Source organism: Protopterus annectens, chromosome 1.part0 (genome assembly GCF_019279795.1).
Source record: "Protopterus annectens isolate FY-2018-M chromosome 1.part0, PAN1.0, whole genome shotgun sequence".
Taxonomy (NCBI): Eukaryota; Metazoa; Chordata; order Ceratodontiformes; family Protopteridae; genus Protopterus; species Protopterus annectens.
Window position 1 is genome coordinate 507,204,344 of NC_056725.1, and position 22,611 is coordinate 507,226,954.

At 38.2% G+C, this 22,611-nt stretch overlaps 1 protein-coding gene across 2 annotated transcripts in view; it reads left to right on the forward strand.

Moving 5' to 3' along the window:
• Positions 1 to 22,611, forward strand: part of LOC122793140 — a 291,237-nt gene that overhangs the window by 42,423 nt on the left and 226,203 nt on the right. For both annotated transcript variants that reach the window (XM_044060925.1, XM_044060914.1), the window contains exon 2: positions 4,379 to 4,457. In XM_044060925.1, coding sequence (XP_043916860.1) covers positions 4,444 to 4,457 — 14 coding nt within the window. In that variant the 5' untranslated portion in view covers positions 4,379 to 4,443. The remainder of the gene's footprint in view (positions 1 to 4,378; positions 4,458 to 22,611) is intronic.

The window sequence follows — 22,611 nt, forward strand, 5'->3', positions numbered from 1 at the left end:
TCAAGTGAGTGCATTCTGAGATTTAGACTTGTAGCATTGAGTAGCATTACCCTCAGTTTTTGCTTGCCTGTACCTGTTACAGTGGTGAATTTGTCATTTGAACCTTGCCTAAAAAAGGCACTATAGGGTTGGCAAGAGCCTTAGCCAGTATCCAGAATCCCAGGGGCGACAGGGGAAGGCCATCTCTGGCAAAGCATTGTGGCCTGTCGACCATGTCATCCCAAGCAGACAGATATTGGATCCCCCTAGAATGACACCAGAAGCTCGGCCAATTGTTGAAGTCAATCATTTTGTCCTTGTACTGTGGTATCATTCTGGGTGATGGCAGAATACTACTCGGGGCTAGGGTCATACCTGCCTGGGCTACAAGATCGAAGAGCTCTTCCATGTCTCTTTTCATGTAGTCCATGGAGGTACATCTCAGGTCATTCACACCAACATGGACAATGACAGAGTCATATTTGTACTTGTTGTGGAATGACCTGAGTGTGTGGGTTATGTGGCGGATCCTGGCACCCAACAGGCAGCTGACCTCTCATCCAACTGGCTTGTTGTCAGCTTGCCATACTCCTCTGATGACATTCTTACCAACTCTCCCTGACTAACTAAGCTAACAAAAAATAAATAAATACAGGAATTCAATATTCACACCACTGAATCATAATATGTGGATATCCCACCACTGCCAACCAATATATGTGATGTGGATATCCCACCACTGCCCACCAATATATATGATGCCCCACCACTGGAACAGTAAGCAAGGAGCCTCAATCCTCACCACTAGCACCAGTGGGTGACATACATTGGGAGGATGACAAGTACACACAAAGTAAAGTGCAGTTTCCCTTAAGAGCACACAGAGACCACAGTCAGTCTGGGGCTGATTTCTCTCTCTTTCTCCAGATCCCCTATATGACTCCCCACTGGCACAGTTATAGAGTTGAGATCTCAGCTGAGTGGCCAAGCCAAGACCTCCAGCACCCTCTCTGTCCAATCAGTGCTTTGTGTCCCTGCCCAAGTAGCTGATGCATACACTTTTTGAGGTTTGATTTACACACACACATACACAAACACACACACACACACACACACACACACACACACACACCTGAGAAAGGCTGGCACAACTTTACTAGCTATAACCCCTTTTGCTCAGACTATAAAGTAGTTATCCCTGCCACCAGCCACATCCTTATCAGCTACTGTAAGGCCTTAACAAAGTGTGTCCAATCTTACTGTGTAAAGTTACTATTAATCCAAATGATAGTTTGACCAGGAACAAGGCTATTAGGAGTGGCCTACACAGTGCCACCAAATAAATATGCAAGTACTCTCAGAACTTAAATATGTCTCACAAATATCAGCCATAATGAAAGGTTTAAATATATTTAATAAACAATAAAAGAGCAAGAAAATACTCAGTAAATAATCATAGTTACATCAGAGTTCGAAATCACAGGAAATATTTAAAACAACATTGCAGGACAGTCTCAGATAAATAAAGAAAACATCTAAGTTATACTTCACAATATTCCTGACTGTATCTAAGATAAATTACTGTACCCTAGTTAACTTACTTACAGAGCAACAAGCAAATGTGGTGAGTTGATGCTCTTGTCAGGTCAAAGACAAAATACAAAATCCTATATCTCTCTCAGGGACTTCCCAAATTAATATTTCAAATATTACTGCTGGGTTAGTTTGCAGCATGACAGCACTTCTTGTCATCTGACTCTCCCAGGTGAAAACCCCACTGATGCAGCTAGTAGCATTTAACATCTACCTGTGAAAATACATAAACAAGGACTTCTCTTAGATCTAAGGCAGATGCTGGAAGCCCTAAAATAATACACTTCCAAGTCAATACAAAAAACTTCTAGTTCTAGACACTGTGCCTGTTGCACTGAAACTATAAGATAACATCTCCTTTTATGGCACAGCCATATAGTAATTCAATCTGAACTATTGTTCTGAAGTTAACTTATTGTGTTGCAGTTTCCAAATATATACATCTAAAAAGTTACAATAATATATATACATTTCTGCTCAGTACTTTACAAAATATCTGTTCAGCGCACGTCTGTTCAATATGACATACAGTTATACAGTTCTAATATATTTGTAACACAAGCATCTTACATGAAGCATGTTGACATTCACAAATGACACATAACCATTTACAAAATTCCAGACAGCTGTGCTGGCAGTATCTCCCTTTTGTTATACTTCTACATAAATCATGTTAATATTCACAAATGACATATAATTATTTACAAAATTCCAGATAGCTGGGCTGGCAGTATCTCCTTTCGTGACACAGCTTAAAACACTAGAAAGCACTAATTGCTACCCCAAACAAAATTGCCACCAAAGTAGAACAATGAGAAGCTGGTAAACAGTTTGGACTAAAAAGTCCAAAGCTAATGTTTTCCTGCCAATCTTCTGCTGTGTCTGATGAGCACTATTGAGTGTGAAACCAGTGTGTAATAATTGTTAAGCATCTTTCTCATGCCAGAAAGGTACTTAACAAGCCGGTCTTCTCACTATTTCAGAATATTGTTATGGTGTCCCATGCACCACAATTAGCAAGCTCAAAAAGGAAAACACTAAATAAAACAAGAAGTTTACATAAATTAAAAAGCAAGGCCAGCCATCACTACAGCATATGTAAAACAGATCAGCAAAAATGAGAAATAATTTGTCTAAGTACAGGTAGTTCTATACTGCAAGTATAATTTTCTTTTCTTGTTCAATTACCAGCTTTAGAAATTCTCCCATACTTAGTCCTTAAAAAGAGACTATCGATCTCCCTCTATTTCTTTCTAATTTAGGTTTTTACAGAATAAAAGAAGCTTAGTTTTCTTTGTCCTTTTTCTTATGCCCTTATCCTAGTAAGCCTCACAATAAGTATTATTCTAGTACACTCAATTCTAATATTTCTGAACAGATTCCCTTCTTGTTTGCAGTCAGACTTCCAGTAATCTGAATTAGGTAGTATTTCATTCAGGAATAGAGAATCATGTGTTTACGTGAGCTGCTCCTTCGGGATAAAAACATCTCTTTCTATTAGTTAGATGCAATGTCTATAAAACCAATAAAACTAAAGGGTAAACAGTGGGGAATGAAGTAGCCAACTAGCAGAGAATCTCAGCTTCTACAGTACTTGCCTTCTTGGCCTTAGTGCCTTAGCAAGAATTAATAGTATAAAGTTAAATACAGAGAAAGACAGGGCATGTATTCAACAGTTTTAATTGCATCGTAGTAAGAGTACTCCAACTATAATTTATCAAAAGTGTCTCCATAATCAAGTATTACACATTATTGTACTATTTTAGACAGTTGTTGATCCTTCATTTATTTACATTTAATGTTTTATTGTCTGGAAACATGACAATAATGGCAGTGTGTGTGTGTGTGTGTGTGTGTGTGTGTGTGTGTGTGTGTGTGTGTGTGTGTGTGTGTACTAAAGGCAGGCTAATACAAACAAATATTCAAAATAGGAAATTCCTACTTGCAGCTACTCATCATCATCTTCTTTCGGCTGTTCCCGTTAGGGGTCGCCGCAGCGGATCCTATGTGCAGTTACTATGAAAGAAAAAAACCCTGGAATGCAAGTTTTGAAATGGAGCTCCTTTTGTCAGGCGAAAATGTATGCTTATCTAACTGCTTACAATTTCCCCAATTCTCACCTCAACTGACATGTAGTAATTGCTATGAAAGCATTTAAGAGCAAAGCAAGACATCAGCCAGAGATTTGTAATGTGATCTAAAACAGAAATCAGAAGCTAAAATGTGCAATAGTATAGCATTAGACATAAAGCTGGTTTGAATTATTGGCAAAAATGGAACCAGAGGAAAATCTATTTTGAACATCTTCAATGCCTGCATTCTGTTCTGGAAATGCTGTCTGTTTTCCTTCTGTAATATTAAGAGAATGCTTAAAAGTAGTCAGGGGAACCTCCTTGTCAAACTTTTTATAGAAACGTGTTCTCAGACTTTTCTAGTCTCTTCCGTATCTGAAGCATCCTGTATATTACATATTGTCAACTGATTATCAGCTTAGGGATTGTTCTAGCTAGTAATGAAGTGGGCCATGGGATGAAAATAAACAAAGAAAAAAGCTCTAGATATGCATCAGCTTTTCTTATGAGGCTCCTGTTACAAGATCTTAATTAATTATGCTATTTGATTTTAATTTTTCATGCCACGTTTTTCATTTGTTTATAATCCATGAAGTACACGTGAATGACAAAGAGGGCAGTGCCTTCTCCCTAACCCTGACCTCAGACACACTCAGATCTAAACCATTCAGATGTGACACCTTGTTAGATGTGAACCTCATTAGCTGAAGAATGCTTTTCTCTATTGCTTGTAGGTACAATAAACTGGTGCCCTTCTGAAGTCTGAAGCATTGAAAATTAAAGATAGAGCTCTGGCAGAATGAAAACAGTCAGGTAAGTGCTGGGATTGTACATCTTTTTTTTTATCTTCAAGGTTCTAACAAAATAACAGTGATGACACCTGACTGACGTCTTCCAGTAGCTTTCCTAAAAGCATGCTTTGGGGGTTTTAAGCACCGGAAGCATTGTTGACTTTAAATCATTTAGGCTTTTATTTAGCTTTAATCCATTTCAAATAATTTATTGTGTTTTATACTGCGCCAAGCTAAAGTTTGAATATGAATACATATATACACACACACACACACACACACACACACACACACACACACACACACACATATACTGTACATATATAAAACACGCGCACATACATACTTGCATTTATACTTGTGTCAACCAGGTAAGTACAAGGGTCTGAGGACCCTTTACATGCATGAGCAGGTCTTGGAGACATTACATAAAATGGACCACACGGAATGTAAAACAAGCATTTAGTACATAACAGTAATTTTGGCATATGGATTTAGTACATGACAATAGTTTTGGTGTGTGTGTGTGTGTGTGTGTGTGTGTGTGTGTGTGTGTGTGTGTGTGTGTGTGTGTGTGTGTGTGTGTGTGTGCGTGTGTGTAGTTAAATGGAACACTCCCGTTCTGTCAACTGCATGTTTGTCAACTGCTAAATAGTCAATGGAACAAAAAAATGTAGTTGAACACCCCCTTGTGGCCTGTGTTAAAAGGCAAGAACTTGGAACAGTAAGGTAGGAAGTTTTATTTTTTCAAGCATTCCTTAAGATCTAGCAAGTGAAATTATTCATTTAAAACACAATCTTGCTCCTTTCCTGATCTTTATGTGTCTACACTGAAAGTGTTACACTACAGACAGGAAAGCTAATTCTGTTAATAGGTCCATCTCTGTCTTTATGAGCAAGTAAATCATATCCATTGATGACTGACTGCTCATACCTTCCACCCAGCCTAGTAACAGTTACTGCACCCTCCTCCATCTGGTGGCCAACTGCATCCCCCTCAGATTTATTAATAATCTAAGCCCCCAACACTGTCATTATAGGTTGCCTTCTACATGTTCTCTAACTGATCAGTAATTGGAATTTCGCAAAATCCTTCCACCATCATGGTGGTTGATGACATTCCATAACCTACCATCAACAGCCAAATGGAGAATGGAATACACTTTGAACCCATATTTCATTCCAGTAATGATCAAATCCTTTGTCTGTTCTCTTCTTCCAGTCCAGCAGTGGCCTAAGTCCCTCCTCTATTCTCCTCTAACATGCTAGTAGTGATCAGCATTCCCTGCAAGCCTACTTATCTTGTTAGAAGCTCTTGTGATGCAGTCAGCTGAGCAGTGATCCATCACTGATGTGGTATTTACTGAGTTCTTTCACACCCACAATGTCTGTGACCATTCCCCACACCCAAAAGCATCCTAATGTTACTGACCACTTCCATCCCCCTGACACAGAGGCTCTGCACTTACCTTAGCCCTGGTAAGTCACTCTGGGTACTCAGTGATTCAGTGTCCCTAGGATAAAGAGCTACACAATGATTCTGTCAAGGGTCACACTCCTAATACACTTCACATTAGAAGTCCATCTAGGAGTATAATGCCAGACAGTGATTAGTGTTACTCCTAGTCACTCCCATTCCCTTCTAACTTATTGAAGTACTGCTGCAGAGCACAGGCCCACAGCCCCGACCCTTAATCCTTTGCTAATCTCATACAGCATTTTTTTTCCTTGCAATAATACCATCAGCGTAGCTGGCATATACATAAATCATGTTCCTGTGACATGTCTAAGACCATTTGTATGATCCTCTGAAATAAGAGAATTTAACTGCAATGCTATGTAAATGTACACTAGTCTGAAACTGCATAACTTTGAAATATTCCAGTCTTCTCAGCTATACCATGCCATTGGCATTAGCAATAAAAAGCAAGGGTAATGGGGTGCAACTCCTTTCCTGTAAAGAAGGGGCAGCCCCACTGCAAAAAATACTTCTTAGGTATACCAGCAAGTTTGAATTTTGCTGTTACCATCCAAGGATCACCAGGAGCAGCCCTAGGTCAGCTGGTGCCCTAGGCAAAAGGGCTCCACGGTGCCCCCTCCCATACCACCCGTTGCCCCCAATTCTGGTCTACTGACATCAAATAAATACTAGAAAAATGCTCCTGCTAGAGCAGTGCCCTAGGCAGCTGCCTAGTTGGCCTATGCCTATGAGGATCACATATAATTTTTTGGAAGTTCAATACTCACATTATAGAATCTCAAACTTCTAATAGAGCACTATATAAGCTTTATTAAAATGTAATCAAAAATAAATCATTTGGTCTGTACCATCCTCTGTTAAAATTATGCAGTCTTAGTCTTGATTTTCATGAAAAATTCTGTCAGGGGATTAAATCTGTTAATGAGCTGTTTCCTGTGGCCAGGGTTTGATTCCTTCAGCTTCCATTTGCCTACTATGTAGCTTTGAGCAGGTCATTTAACCATGCAATCCTGTGGGGTAAGGGAACTGATTTTTCAAACTGCATGCCAAGTAACTCTCTATAAGCCTATATTAAGATGTCATTTCTTGTGTTTCTCCTGCTTCAGGAAATTACAAAGTATAAGTAAATATTGACTCTGTTTGATCCTATTCACTCTCCTCTGGATGATGTTAATGATAAAGATGAGAACAAAATACGTAGCTGTGTTAATCCATCTGTTGTGTGTGAAGGTATATTTTATGCTATTTTGTCTTTTGCTATGGTAGGGTGTGGAATAGGACACAATAAGGCTACGTGGGTACACAACTTTGGCTAATAGTTTTACTTGTATAAGTCATTAATAAAGTTTTCATCTTTTTTTTTTTGGTCTCAGCAGCAGCTCTGACCACTGGCTGCCCAGTGCAATCCCTGCTGCTTCAACTCTCAGTCCTTGGTACTACCTCCTAGTTAGAGCCATTAGTGGGGAGAGGTAGGTGGGAACTTTTACCTGACACCATCTCACAACTTAGGCTCCAGCAGCAGAGTTAGAAGGGGAATGGGAGAGTGGCATCCTTGAATAAGAGTGGAGTGGCATCTGTAGCATCATTCCTGCTTGCAGCCTGCCTTTTCTTAAGCCTTAACTCCTTCCAAAAATATGCCAAAAACATCATCAGGTTGGACAGGCAATGTGGTGTTGAGGAGTGGCTGTGAGTATATATCCACCCTCCCGCGGGCCTATAGGGAACTCATGCTTCTCTGTCCTTCTGATTCCACTAACCAGCATCTTCTCTCTCTCTGAGCTTCAGCCTCCATCCAGTCCTCCAACAGAGGGACTCACAGTATGTTCCCATGACCCAGAATTGGTATGCCCGTTGCCCTTGCCTTGCTATCAATGGCTGAGATGCAAATTAAACTCAGGTTGCCTGGGCCACAATCAGAAATTTATACCTCTGTGTCACTGGTAAGGAAGCCATTGGAATCATCTGTGAAGCTTAATTTTACTTACGCACACTTAAATCAAGAACTCTCAGTCAGTTAAAGGCTAATGACTAAAGTCAAATAAAATAATCAAAGCAGCTTGAAGGAAAATGTAAGTCTTCAAAGTTATCTTGACAGCAAAGTCTCAGACCTGAAAAAGTAGGGCTAGAGCCATAAAGGTAAATGCCCTGTAGCCTAATGTCACAGGTTTCACAATGGGAATCAAGTGACACTAAGCTGGCAGGTCACCTTGTGTACACAGGAATTTATAGGATAAGGACTCTGTCCAAGTAATTTGTGCTCAGTCTATGCGGGGCTTTAAAAGTCCACAAAGAATAGAAAACCAAACATCCTCTGAGCTGCAATAAAATCTGCCCAAGATATCTACACAACCCAGCAAAGGAAATAGGCAACCCCCTCCCCATTAAGTAAGCTTTTCTTGACAAACCCCAGCATGCTATAACTGATGCTACGTGAAGGAGTATAGTCACTCCAGTCCCTAAATCACTCCTGTGAAACCTTGTACCAGCACTTCCTCACAACTTCTGTAGCCAGGCTGATTGAAATGTGTTTTTTGAGACAATTTAAGAACTGTATCATGCTGTTTGATGATCACCTTCTGCTCAAGCAGCATAACATGGTGTTCATAGGTTCATAAGTTGGTACTAGGCTATCGGCCCTAGGGCCTGTACAAGCCTAGCCATAACAATTCCCTGGCTATTTCTTCCCACAATATTTACTTCCCTGGACCCCTGTCTAGCATAGCAGGGTGACTGAAGTGATCCCCGGAGTGAATTTCCTTTCTCCCATCCAATCATCAAGGTTCCTTTTGAAGAGGGCCAAGGAGGCACTCTGCTTGATATGTATGGCAGTCTATTCCAGAGTCTGGGGAGTCTCTGGGTCAGGAACCTATCCCTCCAGCATGTTTTGTTTATTGTGATGACAAGGTTTAGATCCCTGGAGCATGTGGCTCTGAGAGATTGGGATTTCTTTAAATGTAGCATGTCTAACAGCTCTGGGTTTGACATGGTCTTATATGTTAAGCAAAGATCACCTCTGAGAAGACGATATGCGACAGAGTATAGCTGGAGTGTGTGAGAGAGAGACACATACACAGAGTAACTAGAGGCTAAAATCTCACACACTGCTAACTCAGATGTCATGAACATCAGCAGTACACCACACAACACACCTCTCCACAACTGTCTAACTACACATAATTCTTCATATGCTGAGGTTCTTAAGACCAATTTACCTAAACCAAAAAGACCTCCAAAACACAACACAAGCACAAAGCACCCTCAGCAATACTTTCAACCAACTAAACCAACCACCTCACAAAGCATAACAAGTCACACAGGCATGGACACTGATCCCATAAGGCAGACTTCCATCAAATCAAACATGCTAGTTATAGGTGAATCCACTGTAAGACATAACGATGTACCCCCTCACCAGGCAGAGGAAGGAAACAGTGATGGTCAGCTGCTTGTCTGGAGCCATGATCCAGAAGGTCACACACACTCAAGTCAAAAAAGAACAGGTTTGAGTATGACTGTCATAGTACATGTAGGTGTTAACAACCTGAGAGGTTCCTTCCTGGACTAAAGAAGAGAGTTAAGATGAACCTCTCAGAGTTTGTGTCCCAGGCAGGTACAACCCTGGCAATTAGCAGCAGTCTACTTTATTCAAGAATAATGCCACAATCTGAGCAAAACATAATTGACTTCAATAACCAGCTTAGTTTTTGGTGTCATTCAAAGTAGGTCCATTATTTGCTGGCCTGGAAGGACATGATCATCATACCACACTGCTCCATCAGGAATGGCCTACACGTGTTCCCTCTAGGTTTTTGAATATTGGCCAAAACATCGTCTACCCCATAATTCTTTTTAAGTTAATGCCAACCTGATACACCTACAAACATAATGAATACAACAAAGGAAAATATGAAGGTGTTACTGATCAATGAAAGAAGCCTAAACAAGAAAATCCACTTTCTACAAGCCTTCCTCACTTTTGAGGATGTTGATGTCTGTGCAGTGACTGAGACCTGCTTTAAAATGTCAGAAAGCATTCCAGATGTGCAGGCCAGGGCTATAATGCCTTCTGCACATTTAGACCAGATACTGTACAGGTAGGAAAAATGGTGAAAAACATCTCAGTCTTCATTCAGAGGACAACGACATAAAGGCTGGTAAAGCAGCATCTTGCTCTGGAGCTTCTACATGTCTAGGTCACTAGCAGAGAGGTCCCTTACCATATCCTGGCTAGTTATTGAACTCCCACCATGACCCAAGAAAGCTGTAACTCCTATCTACATGAACTGGAGTCAGTTAGTATCAAACCCAGTACCTTCTTCCTGAGAGATTTTAACCATCCATCTGTTGACTGGGAAACCTACACCACCACCAGTGTACAAGTGCAGGGTTCCTGGACTTTGTTAACACAAATGTCCTGGAGCAATTAGTCAAAGTACTCACTCCTTGACCTTGTCCTTACTAATATTGGGGCATCTTTCCCCATCTCTTGTATATCATCTTCACTTGTTAGATCTGATCATAAAGCTGTTGCCTTTGAAATAAAATTAAAATCTGTGGCCACCTCTGCCCCTAGTACCTTTAGGGATTACTCAAAGACAAACCTACTCCTAAGTGATACATTAGCAAGCTTCAGATCACTACCAAACTCTGTCATCTCTGAGATGCTGAAGTGTGTGTGTGTGTGTGTGTGTGTGTGTGTGTGTGTGTGTGTGTGTGTGTGTGTGTGTGTGTGTGTGTGTGTGTGTGTGTTAGGGTTGCCACCTTTCGTCGTGGCTAAAACTGGAGTAAAGCCACAACCCCCACGTCACCAGTAACCCTGCCGGCCCCACCCCCTCTCCCACCCACATTCTGCCAATTTTGTGACGTCAAAATGTCATCACCCGGTGCGGAACGCCTTCTTTTTCCATTCCTGCTACCTGCTTTTGGCTGATTTACTATGCTTTTCTGTAAAAAAAAGCATAGTAAATTAGCCGAATTACAAACTCCAATAGTCTTTTTCCTTTTTGAAACAGAATACCAGAGTTTGTACAGTGTTTTCTGGACTACCGGATAGTCCAGAAAGAAATGGAGGGTTGGCAACCCTAGTGTGTGTGTGTGTGTGTGTGTGTGTGTGTGTGTGTGTGTGTGTGTGTGTGTGTGTGTGTGTGTGTGTGTGTGTGTGTGTGTGTGTGTGTGTGTGTGTGTGTGTGTGTGTGTGTGTGTGTGTGTGTGTGTGTGTGTGTGTAATATCCAAACATGGTTTCATTACAGAAATATAGTTAAAATCACATACAAAAGACCAACTTCATAATCCACAATATCCCCGAAAGGGCTGGTGTTGTAGACACTATCTTCACAGAAAGTTATATGTATCACCTACAAATACCACATTTTGCTTCACCTGGAGTTAACAACTACACATCTGTATTCATAGTTTATACCGTACATACTTCCTTGTGCAAAAATGCCTGCTGCTGAAGACATGCATGCTTGTCTTGCTACTAATACAAAAATGTATTTACCTAATCCAGAAGAAAAATCATCTCCCAAAAAAGCAAAACAATGATTAAAAGTAATAAAACCACTAGCATGGATATCCTTGTAGACAGAATAATTATAACAAATGCAAATAAAATTACCTGTGTAGGAATTATGCCAGACTCATATCTGTGACCATAACTTTAGTTTTACAAAATGGAGTTATATGAAAATAACCAGAATTATATACCCTAACATAGTCAGAGATAAAACAAAATTCAAGAATATATTTTTCATAGCTCATTTAAGCACTTTAACTGGGAGCCATTAAAACATTGCAGCTAAATGACACAGCAACCCTCAAAACCTTCACTAATACACTGAACTGTGAAATATCACACTTCTAGCAGCCAACACACATATTTACATTCTAGAGCATTCTATGAAAAGTTAAAAAGCATAAACCAGACAATTTAAATATATTGTGAATGGTAACTGCTATCAAAACGGTATAAACAGCAATGTTTTCAGTACAGAAAAAAACTTTCTACGATAGTAATCAGTGTATTCAGTCTTTACATCAATACTGTAATATATTACAATGCATACAAACACAGAATTATATTTTCTATGAGGTTTCACAGACAGGTGTTCATATTTTGGTAACTAAACAGCTTAGACATATAACATCAGTGAATTTTTGTTCGTTCGAACTTGAACTTTCACAGGACAGCAAAAATTCCTTTTTACGTGCCTGTTTAGTGAGGCATTTGCAGAAATATAATAAATTATACTTGTTTGTATAATTAGCAAAATAATTAGATTAAAAAATTTCTCCAAGGCCAATTACAACCACTTACATGATGGCATAAGTAACTTCATAGCCCCTCCCCCACTGATGGAACAGACACTGTGCTAAGTTCTGCACCAATGCTTTATACAGGCACCTGTACAATTGAATTAACTCTGCCATACCTGATAGAACCAAAGCAATATCTTCAAGGAAAAACAAACCTGCCTGGTGGACAACTGCCATTAATAGGCTATACAATAGGAAAAAGAAATTCCTGTCTAAGGGTAGGAAGGAACAGTCTCAAAACTGGAAACATTCCCCCCTCAACTTAAACAAGCAAATAAGACACCTAGTGAAATCTTCCAAAACTAACTATGAATCCAAATTAACTTCCCTAAGAATAACCACAATGCATTCTTTAGTTACATCCTTAACCTCAAAGGTAAGGCCCAGAATTTCAATGAACTCATAGTTAATGGCGCTACATGTACAGAACCTGTGGATATAGCAAACCAGGTAGCTGACAGGTTCAGTGAAAACTTCACAACCCTGTCTCCACCACATATACCCCAAAGCATCCCTAACACCTGTCCCCCACCCAGTATCTCCAAGGAGCAGGTCTTAAATGCCCTCTCCAAGGCCAAAAACACAACCTCTATGGGGCCAGACAACATCCCGTTCTGTGTTCTACATGGGTTAAAACAAGAATTAGCATCACCATTGGGCACACTTTTCAATTACAGCCAAAGCACTGGCTTCATCCCATTGGAATGGAAAACAGCTACCGTCATCCCTTTTCACAAAGGGGGTGCATCCACAGACCCTGGGAACTCGAGACCCACTAGTCTGATCAGCCTTATCTGCAAGGCCATGGAATTAATCATCATGGACCTTATTAACAAAGATACAGGAAATCTCCAAACACTCGACCCCACCCAGTTTGATTTTGTCAAGGGGAGACCATGCCTGTTAAACCTGGTGGACTTCTTCCAGACAGTCACCAAAGCCGTAGATGAGGGCAAATCTGTGCATACGGCCTACCTACACTTAGCCAAGGCCTTTGACACAATCCCTCACTTGGGTATCATTGATAAACTCACTCAGCTAGGCATCAACCCATATATTTTGAGGTGGGTTGCAAACTGGCTCACTGCTAGAACTCATACAGTCAAAATAGGGGACTCCCCCTCCTCCAGTAAACCCATAACCAGTGGTGTTCCACAGGCATTGGTTCTGGGACCCCTACTGTTTAGAATCTACTTCTCCAAAGTACAGGCTAAAACTAAAGGACTGTGGCTGAAAACGTTTGCTGATGACTGCAAACTGGGAGCTATCATTGAAGCTAGCGATGTCAGCATCCTGCAAGAAGGTCTTACTCAGACAATGACTGGTGCCAAAGTCATGGTCTTAAACATAATGCAGAAAAATGCATTATCATCCCCTTTGACAAGGGTGATGTTCTGTAAACTATCACATTAGCAGCAATACCCTCAGCACACAGTCAGTGGTGAGAGGTCTGGGCATGCAGGTCGACAGCAACCTTAACTTCGATCGCCATGCCTCCACAGTGGTAAGAAGGGCATTTTATATTGCTCATCTCATAAGTAAGGACATAGCCTCCAGAAAAAAAGAGGTTATAACTCCCCTGTACTCTTCCCTCATCAGGCCAATAATAGAGTAGAACACTCCTTTTTGTGTGTTCCTTTCTAAACACCTACAGCAATTGGAGAAACCACAAAGGATCCTTACAAAGAAAATCTAGGGTCTTCAAGATCTGCCTTATGCAGACTGACTGAAATCATTGTCACTTTACTCTGTGTTGTACAGACTGCTGAGAGACAACCTGTGCCTTGCATATAAAGCAATCTTTGACCCAGCTTTAATGGAAATACTGCACATTTGCAAATCAAATGGAACACGAGTCACTCACTCAAAGGACCTTAACCTGGTATGTGACATCAACAGAACTTGCTGGAGAGATAGATTTGTCTCACAGAGGTTGCCCTATCTTTGATACAAGCTTCTTATTCATGTTAAACAAAAAACATCATTGGCCCTATTTAAGCAGAATTTGGATGATTGGACTGGTAACCAGAAATTCACCCTAGGGGTTCCACCTATTTCCCTCTTGGACAGGTGCAATAGTTGCTGATTTTAGTGTCTGCTTGAACCAAACACCCTTGAGAACACGGGTTGAACTTCACTAGGCTTGTATGGACCCTGGGGCAGTTAGCCTAGTAACCTCCTATGATCCTATGATCCTATGAATAATACTGAATATCTATTGAGATGTACAACAAGCAATGCAAATATCAATAACAGTTTTATCTGACATCTTCTATGGTTTCACCCGATGCCATCCAGTAGTTTGTAAGTTACTTGGTTGTGGAAATATTAATGTACATAGTGAAATACAGTGTGTCTTAATTAATAGCAAACAGGATAAAAGGATACAAGGCCTAAATAACATGTCCTACACATAAAGCCCTGGCACTATACCCGCTATTCTACAGACTGCTTAGAGGTAGTCTGTGTCTGGCACACAAGGCATCCTCTGATCCATTACTGATGGGTTTACTGCACATCAGCAAGTCAAATGTCATAAGAAATACTAAGCCTAGGGATCTAAATCTCTTCTGCAACACCAATAGAACAGTTTGGAGAGACAGGTATATCTGTCAGAGGATACCACTGTTGTGGAACAGATTCCCCATCAACATAAACCAAAGTTCATCCCTGTCCATGTTCAAGCACAACAGTGAATGGGAAACAGAAAAGTTACTGAAAATAACGTAGATAGCTGATAGAATCCAAAGAACACAACACACGCTGGATAAAAATCTTTATATACGGATGCAAAGCTTTCAGGTAAAACCCTTTCTCAATACTAAACACATCAAATAAAAGAAGCATATGCTTATATACACACCCAAAAGACACATGACCGCAGCCAAAGTCATGTGACAAAATTTAAAACAATAAGTAGGTAACAATTTTTAACATAAAAAATTAAACAAATAATATACAATATATAATACATAAATACTAAAGATATACATTTAATAAAATTCTATTTCACATTACGTTGCAGTCTTGCAAGCAATGGCTTAATACTAACAGTATTATTAAGACCTGGATCATGGTCAGCATTCAATCTAATGATCCACTCATACTCTTTTATTTCAATATAGTTATTAATATCTCCACCCCGAAGAAAAGGGGTTGCTAGATCAATAACTCTAAACTTAAAACTATGCAAATCACCATGCAGTTGGATATGTTTAAACAAGGCATTATTTGCGTATTGCCTTCTTATTTCCGATTTATGCTCAATAATTCTATCCTTGAGCCTACGTGTCGTTTTTCCAACATAATACGATTGACAGGCAACGCACGTTGCCAAGTAAACCACATTGGTCGAATTACAATTAGCTTTGATATTAAATCTAAACAAATGTTTGGTATAAGGATGAGCATAAGTAGCAGAAATCTTAGTATCAATCAAATCTATACAACATGAACAATTATGGCACTTATAAGTTCCATAACAAGAAATTTGATATATAGATTTATCGAACTCTGAACCAATGGGTTGAAAGTCCTTATAACATAACAACCTCTTTAAATTTTTCATGTTTTTATAGCTAAAATAAGGTTTATTAGCTAATATTTTTGAAACATCAGGTGATGCCATCAGTACAGGCCAGTATTTATAAATTACCCCTTTTACAATAGCAACCTTATTAGCAAAAGTAGAAACATATCTAATATGTGCATCTGTAATAATATCCTGTGCAGTAACAGTATGAATCTCATTTTGCCCATTGTAAACATTCCTAAAGTATGGTAAATATGTATTACTCCTATTTTCTATAATTAAGTCCATATACTGTTTTAGCATAGCAACAGCATAACCACAATTACTAAATTCATGATACATTTCTAATAATTGGGTATTAAACAATTCATCCGTGGTATTGAGGCGACTAGCCCTAATGAATTGAGACTTAACTACACCACAAAAAACATGCAAAGCGTGCATACTACTTGCATGTAAATATCTCCCAATATGTGTTTGTTTCTTGTAAATAGTAGTATTAATAAGCCCATCATTTACATAAACCTTAACATCTAAAAATACAGCTTCATATCTAGATATAGTAGATTTAAATTTTAAGAAAGTGGTGGTTGCATTTAGACAAGAAATAAATTGTTGCAGATCAGCAATGTTTCCCTTCCAAACAAGGAAACAATCATCAACAAAACGCTGATAAAACTTAATTCGTGAATCCAAGAAATTATTCCTATCATGCACATGTTGTAATTCCCACTGATGTAACACTAAATTTGCATATGTATTGGCCACGGGAGTACCCATGGCCACACCATTAAGCTGTAGATACGGTTTCTGATCAAAAATGAAAATATTATTACTCAACACAATATCTAAAAGAAAGCAAATGTTTTGCACAGAATCAGCCAACATGGACTTATCATTTGTTAGAAATTCCCTAATGGACTCAATACCAAACGTATTGGGAATCACAGTGAACAATGATACAATATCAAGTGTCACAAACCAATAATCATCAGTATTATAATCAGAATTCTGAAAATACCAAGCAGATAACTTTGTCAAAAAATCACATGTATCTTTCAATATAAAGTTGCACTTAGCCAGAAAAGGAAACAATTGTTTCTGCAAATAAACCGAGATTGGCTCAGTGACCCAGCCATTACCAGAGACTATAGGTCTCATTGGCGGGTCTACCATACATTTATGTATCTTTGGAAGTCCATACAATTGTGGAATAACAGGACAAGATACAGAAAAGAAATGAAATAAATCTAAGTCCAAATTATTATTAAACTGTAAATCATATATGCATGAATTCACCCTAGTGATATGACTTTTAACATCCTGGAACGTAATTTCCTTAAAAGCTAAAGGATCTACCAACAACTTTTTTACTAATATATTGTAATGGGCCCTGTCCATAACGACAACGGCCCCACCCTTATCCGCCTGTTTAATAATAATATTAGAATTGTGCTTTAGGTGATTCAAAGCTAAATATTCATTATAACCTAAATTATAAGACAATCGACCTGTAGGGTTACTGAAGCATATTCTAAATTCATTCTCACATAGATCGTGAAACGCCACTGTAATAAGCACATTTATCGGAATAAATGTACTGCGTTTCTTACAAATATTAGTGTGCTCATTGCCCGAATTAAAAATTAATTTCAAATTCAGAGTTCTCAAAAAAAGCTTAAGGTCAGTTATTATGTTGGAAAAACGACACGTAGGCTCAAGGATAGAATTATTGAGCATAAATCGGAAATAAGAAGGCAATACGCAAATAATGCCTTGTTTAAACATATCCAACTGCATGGTGATTTGCATAGTTTTAAGTTTAGAGTTATTGATCTAGCAACCCCTTTTCTTCGGGGTGGAGATATTAATAACTATATTGAAATAAAAGAGTATGAGTGGATCATTAGTTTGAATGCTGACCATGATCCAGGTCTTAATAATACTGTTAGTATTAAGCCATTGCTTGCAAGACTGCAACGTAATGTGAAATAGAATTTTATTAAATGTATATCTTTAGTATTTATGTATTATATATTGTATATTATTTGTTTAATTTTTTTATGTTAAAAATTGTTACCTAATTATTGTTTTAAATTTTGCCACATGACTTTGGCTGTGGTCATGTGTCTTTTGGGTGTGTATATAAGCATATGCTTCTTTTATTTGATGTGTTTAGTATTGAGAAAGGGTTTTACCTGAAAGCTTTGCATCCGTATATAAAGATTTTTATCCAGCGTGTGTTGTGTTAAACAGAAAAGTTACCCCAGGACTGCCCCCAAAGGATGACTTTTGTGCCTAGTAGACCTATTGATTTGGTGCAAACGTTGTTGGAGTTGAAATTATATGTACAAAAAATTTAATTTAAAACTTTTATATCAGGATGAAAATGGAAATAGAACTTCAACTGACCATTTGAGTATTTCAAGTACTTATAATCCTCCCTTACACCCCTTCCTAGTATTATTTGAGCAGATGTGTGACATGGATTTGAGGAGGTTAAATACTAAGCATACATATATAGATAAGAATAGAAATAATTTAACAGAGATTGATAAAATGAATTTAAATTTTATTAAAAATGCTGTTGGGGTTAGATTCATGAAATAAGGGAGGAGGGCTGGTTTTGATGAACAATAATGATTACATTAGTAAAATGAAAGAAATTCTCAATAGTAGGACCTATAAGAAAAGTTCAAGCAACAAACTAAACCAGGCATATAACAAAATAAAAGGTTTCTTGCAAGATTTATTCATAGATGGATTAATAACAATGGATGAACATAATTATTTAAATTTAATGTATCCGGTTACACCGACAATGTTCGGAGTACCCAAAATCCACAAAGACTTATACCAACCACCTATGCATCCCATAGTGGATGCTAGGGGTTCTATAACCCACCCCATAGCAAAACTACTGGATGGGAGACTAAAAAAGTATGTCCAGCATGACAGCCATGTATGTATAGATTCGTGGGATTTTTTGAGAAGGCTGGGCAATATTGGTTTTGATAAAGAGTATGTATTTATTACTATTGATGTAAAAGATTTATACTGTCATTCCACACAACATAGGAGAAGAATGGTTTTGTGACTTTTTACACTCTAAGGGCTTGAACCAAGACCAGATAAATACATATGAACAACTCCTGGACATGATTCTTAGATCCAACTATATCAGTTTTAACAAAGAAATTTATTGTCAAAAAGAAGGGGTAGCTATGGGATCGACATGTGATGGACTTTATGCGAACATTGTCATGATAGAATGGGAAAAACATTTCCTATTTCAATCTAGTTTCTATTCCCATTGTAGTGTGTATGTCTGTTTTTCAAATGATAATTTTATCTTATGGAAGGGCTCTAATGAAGCAATTGGTAATTTTTTAGAATATATAAATTTAACAACATCTTTTCTTAGGTTTTCCCATTCAATGAGCAGTGAAGAAATTCCATATTTAGATGTATTAATAAAGAAAGACTTTGCAGATTGTAGATTTACTGCCCAAATTTTTCATAAAGTTACATATTCCAACTCCTTTTTGCACTTTACAAGTAGCCACCCGTACACACAGAAGCGAGCTGTAGTGAAAGGGCAGTTCATCAGGGCTGCTTGTATGTGTATGCTATGGGACACTTTCTTAGATGAATGTGAAGTTTTATCCAATATGTTTCTAGGGAGAGGTTACCCGCAGAGTATGGTTAAAAAACTAGGGGATAAAGTGATTCAAAAGCGTGCCTCTGGTTTTTATCATCCTATCTTGTAAGATAAAAACATCAGTTCATTAGTCCAAGATATTGAGAATGACATAAATCCAGTACAGGGAACAACTCAAAATGAAATGGTAAATAATAAAGTAAATAATGTCACAATACCACCTGAAGCTTGTAAATTCCCTAATGCTTTTATTTCTGCATCAGATAGCCAGAGGATTTGTAAAATTATAGCCAAGAACTGAGAACTTATTCGGAGAGAAAATGATCAGTCTTGGGGGATCGACCTAATTTTGTATATAAGAAGGGCCTTAATTTTAAAAATATTTTTGAAAGAAGGCTACCTCCAAGACATTTAGGAGGACTGGTTAGGTGTGGAACATGTGCCTTTTGTAAGTATGTATTGGGAAAAAGTGAAATTATTATTAACCAACAGGTGAAAATTTATGATAAAACTGTTTGTAATACTTCAAAGGTAGTATACTGTGCTACTTGCTCAGACTGCACTTGTTTTTATGTTGGTAAGTCAGAGCGAAAGTTGAAGCATAGAATGACTGAACACTGTAGTGACATTCATTTGAATAAAGAAATGAATGCACTAGCAAGACACATCTCTCAAAATCAAGGGCACACTTTTAAATTTATTATATCACAAGTATTGAAGACATTGGAAAGGGGGAGCATGGCCTTTATATTTGAAAAGAGCAGAACTTGTGTGGCAAGTGCACGTGAATGCACGTCACTGGCCTGGATTAAATGATGCTGAATCTATCGAGTGTCTGTTAAAACTTAAAGTGTTACAAAGATAAACTATGTAACAAAATGTATGCAACAATGTTTTAAGTATTTGGCTGTTACTATACTAACTGTATGATATAACACTCTTACATTCTATTTAGGAAGGTGTGTGCTCTTTACAGAATGTGATTAGTTTGGGGAGAGAGGGTGTGTATTGATTTCAGTAATCTGACTGGTGTAAGGGATCTTAAATGGAAAAGAGGCTTTGGGAGTTTCATCTGATGAAGTTTGAAAATAATTTAATTATGGGACGAAAGTGCTTATTTGTTTTAAGTGTAGACTGTGGTTTTTAGAAAACGTTTTTGGATTAAACTTTTTATTCCACTGAAGAACGTCTGGGCTGCTGTTTTTCTACTAGTTTGGATTTTGTTTTCTGTTGATGATTTGTAAATATGTACAGTTGCTTTTACTTAAAAATAGGTGTGGTTTCTTCAAATTAATACATGTTCCTGTAGCTAACTATCTGATATAATGTATTAGAAAATGAATGCATTTACTGTTACTCCTGGTAATGAACTCCTTCCAGCTGTAGAGAAACAAATATGGAAGACTGTTTTTGCTCCTTAAAAAGAAAATAGTGCTCAGCTACTGGGAGAAATTTGTGTATACCATGCATGGGGGATGCACACAAAAGAATGTAGACACTAGTTATCAATAAAGGTAAAAAAAAATATCAAGGAAAAAATAATTTTCTTAAGTCTGGTAGAAAAAGTCCCAGCCTTGCCCACTCCCAAATAAAACTGCCCATAATAATGCAAGCAAATTCAATGCACACTATATAAATGTAGAAAAATTCTTCAGTAACTTACACACACACACACACACACACACACACACACACACACACACACACACACACACACACACACGATAACTCTTTTCTGTCGCATCCTTGAACTGCTCATGCTATTAAAAACTCTTACAAAGACTTAAAACTACCTCATTGGCTCCTGAAAATCATAATCAGGATTGGTGTTCCTTTCAAGTTTGTATGTCACGTATGAATGACAAAGGCATCTGTAAGATATAACTGGGCTATAAAGCTATAAAGATTGACGAGCCCTCAAAAAAAGGGAAGCAGAACAAACTCCTTATTGGCGTGCACTTTTGATTTCTTGTTAACATTGCCTTTCCTTCCATTTTCCAGTTCCTTCTACAATATTTTAATTAGGATAACCTAGCCGAGCATTTTATTTATGACTTTCAGCCATCTGACATTCTGACCGTACCACTAAAAGGAAATCATCTAGACACCAAGTGAGTGACAACTGCTTGCAGCAAATATACTGTAAATTCTGAGCTTGCAGCACATAGTAGTAAAAGCTGGAACAGAAAAAAAAAAACTTTGGATGAGAACTGCAAAGGTTTAAATAAAATGCCATTTCATATACTATGCTGATGTGAATTTCAGAATAATCCAACATAACCAGTCAGACAGATGAATATAGAGAAAATGACACTAGCCGTGTTCTTGATGAGGAAAAATATTTTATTTGTTTGAAATCTGCTAAAGTGTAAATGAATATGATGGTGAAATTTATTATACTGTATGGGGAAAGAAAACAGGACATATGGATAGACGTTTAAAGCAATGTAACTTCAGTGTTCTCATTGTAAGCGTAATGAACCATAGAAAACTGGTAATTCTGATTTAGTTACATAGTTCAATGTAATGTAGCAAGAGGTAAGAGGTTATAATTTATAAAAGTAAAAGGCAATACATAACAGTGAGACTGCAGCACTGTGGTAATCAGCCAGTGTATGAGCAGAGAGACAAAGTGTTGCCACCAAAGGGGTAGGAATAAATGGGTACATAGAGTTTGGCTGATGAGAGTTTTCATCAATGGGGGAGGGAGCAAGTACAGCTGATTGAAAATTGGTTGTTCAAAAAGTGTCAGTTTTTTATGTTAGATATCGCAGTACAGTGGGAATCAGGGAATATACCTATTCCCACTGTATTGTGATCTCAGAGTTGGAATACATATAATTAGCATGGGTGTGGGGTGTGCAGGTGGGCTCACCCCCTGCAAAAACATTGATTTTGTTTTTTGATCCTTTGAGGACAGGTATACATTTTTGTGTTGGATGCTTCTAGGGTTTCTTTTCCTGAACACTGTATAATACATGTAAAAAAAAAATCATACAGATAAGTAACATGTTTCTAAAAGGTTAGTACCCTCCAGAACATGAACATATGACCGCACTTTTTCAAGTTGCAGGATGCTGTCACCATCAGTATTTTCCCACCATAATTGTCAGTGGTGAAGGTTTGAAAATGAGTACATTTACCCCCTGTTACTTCTTCTTCTGGCTTTTCCCAGTTAGGGGTCGCC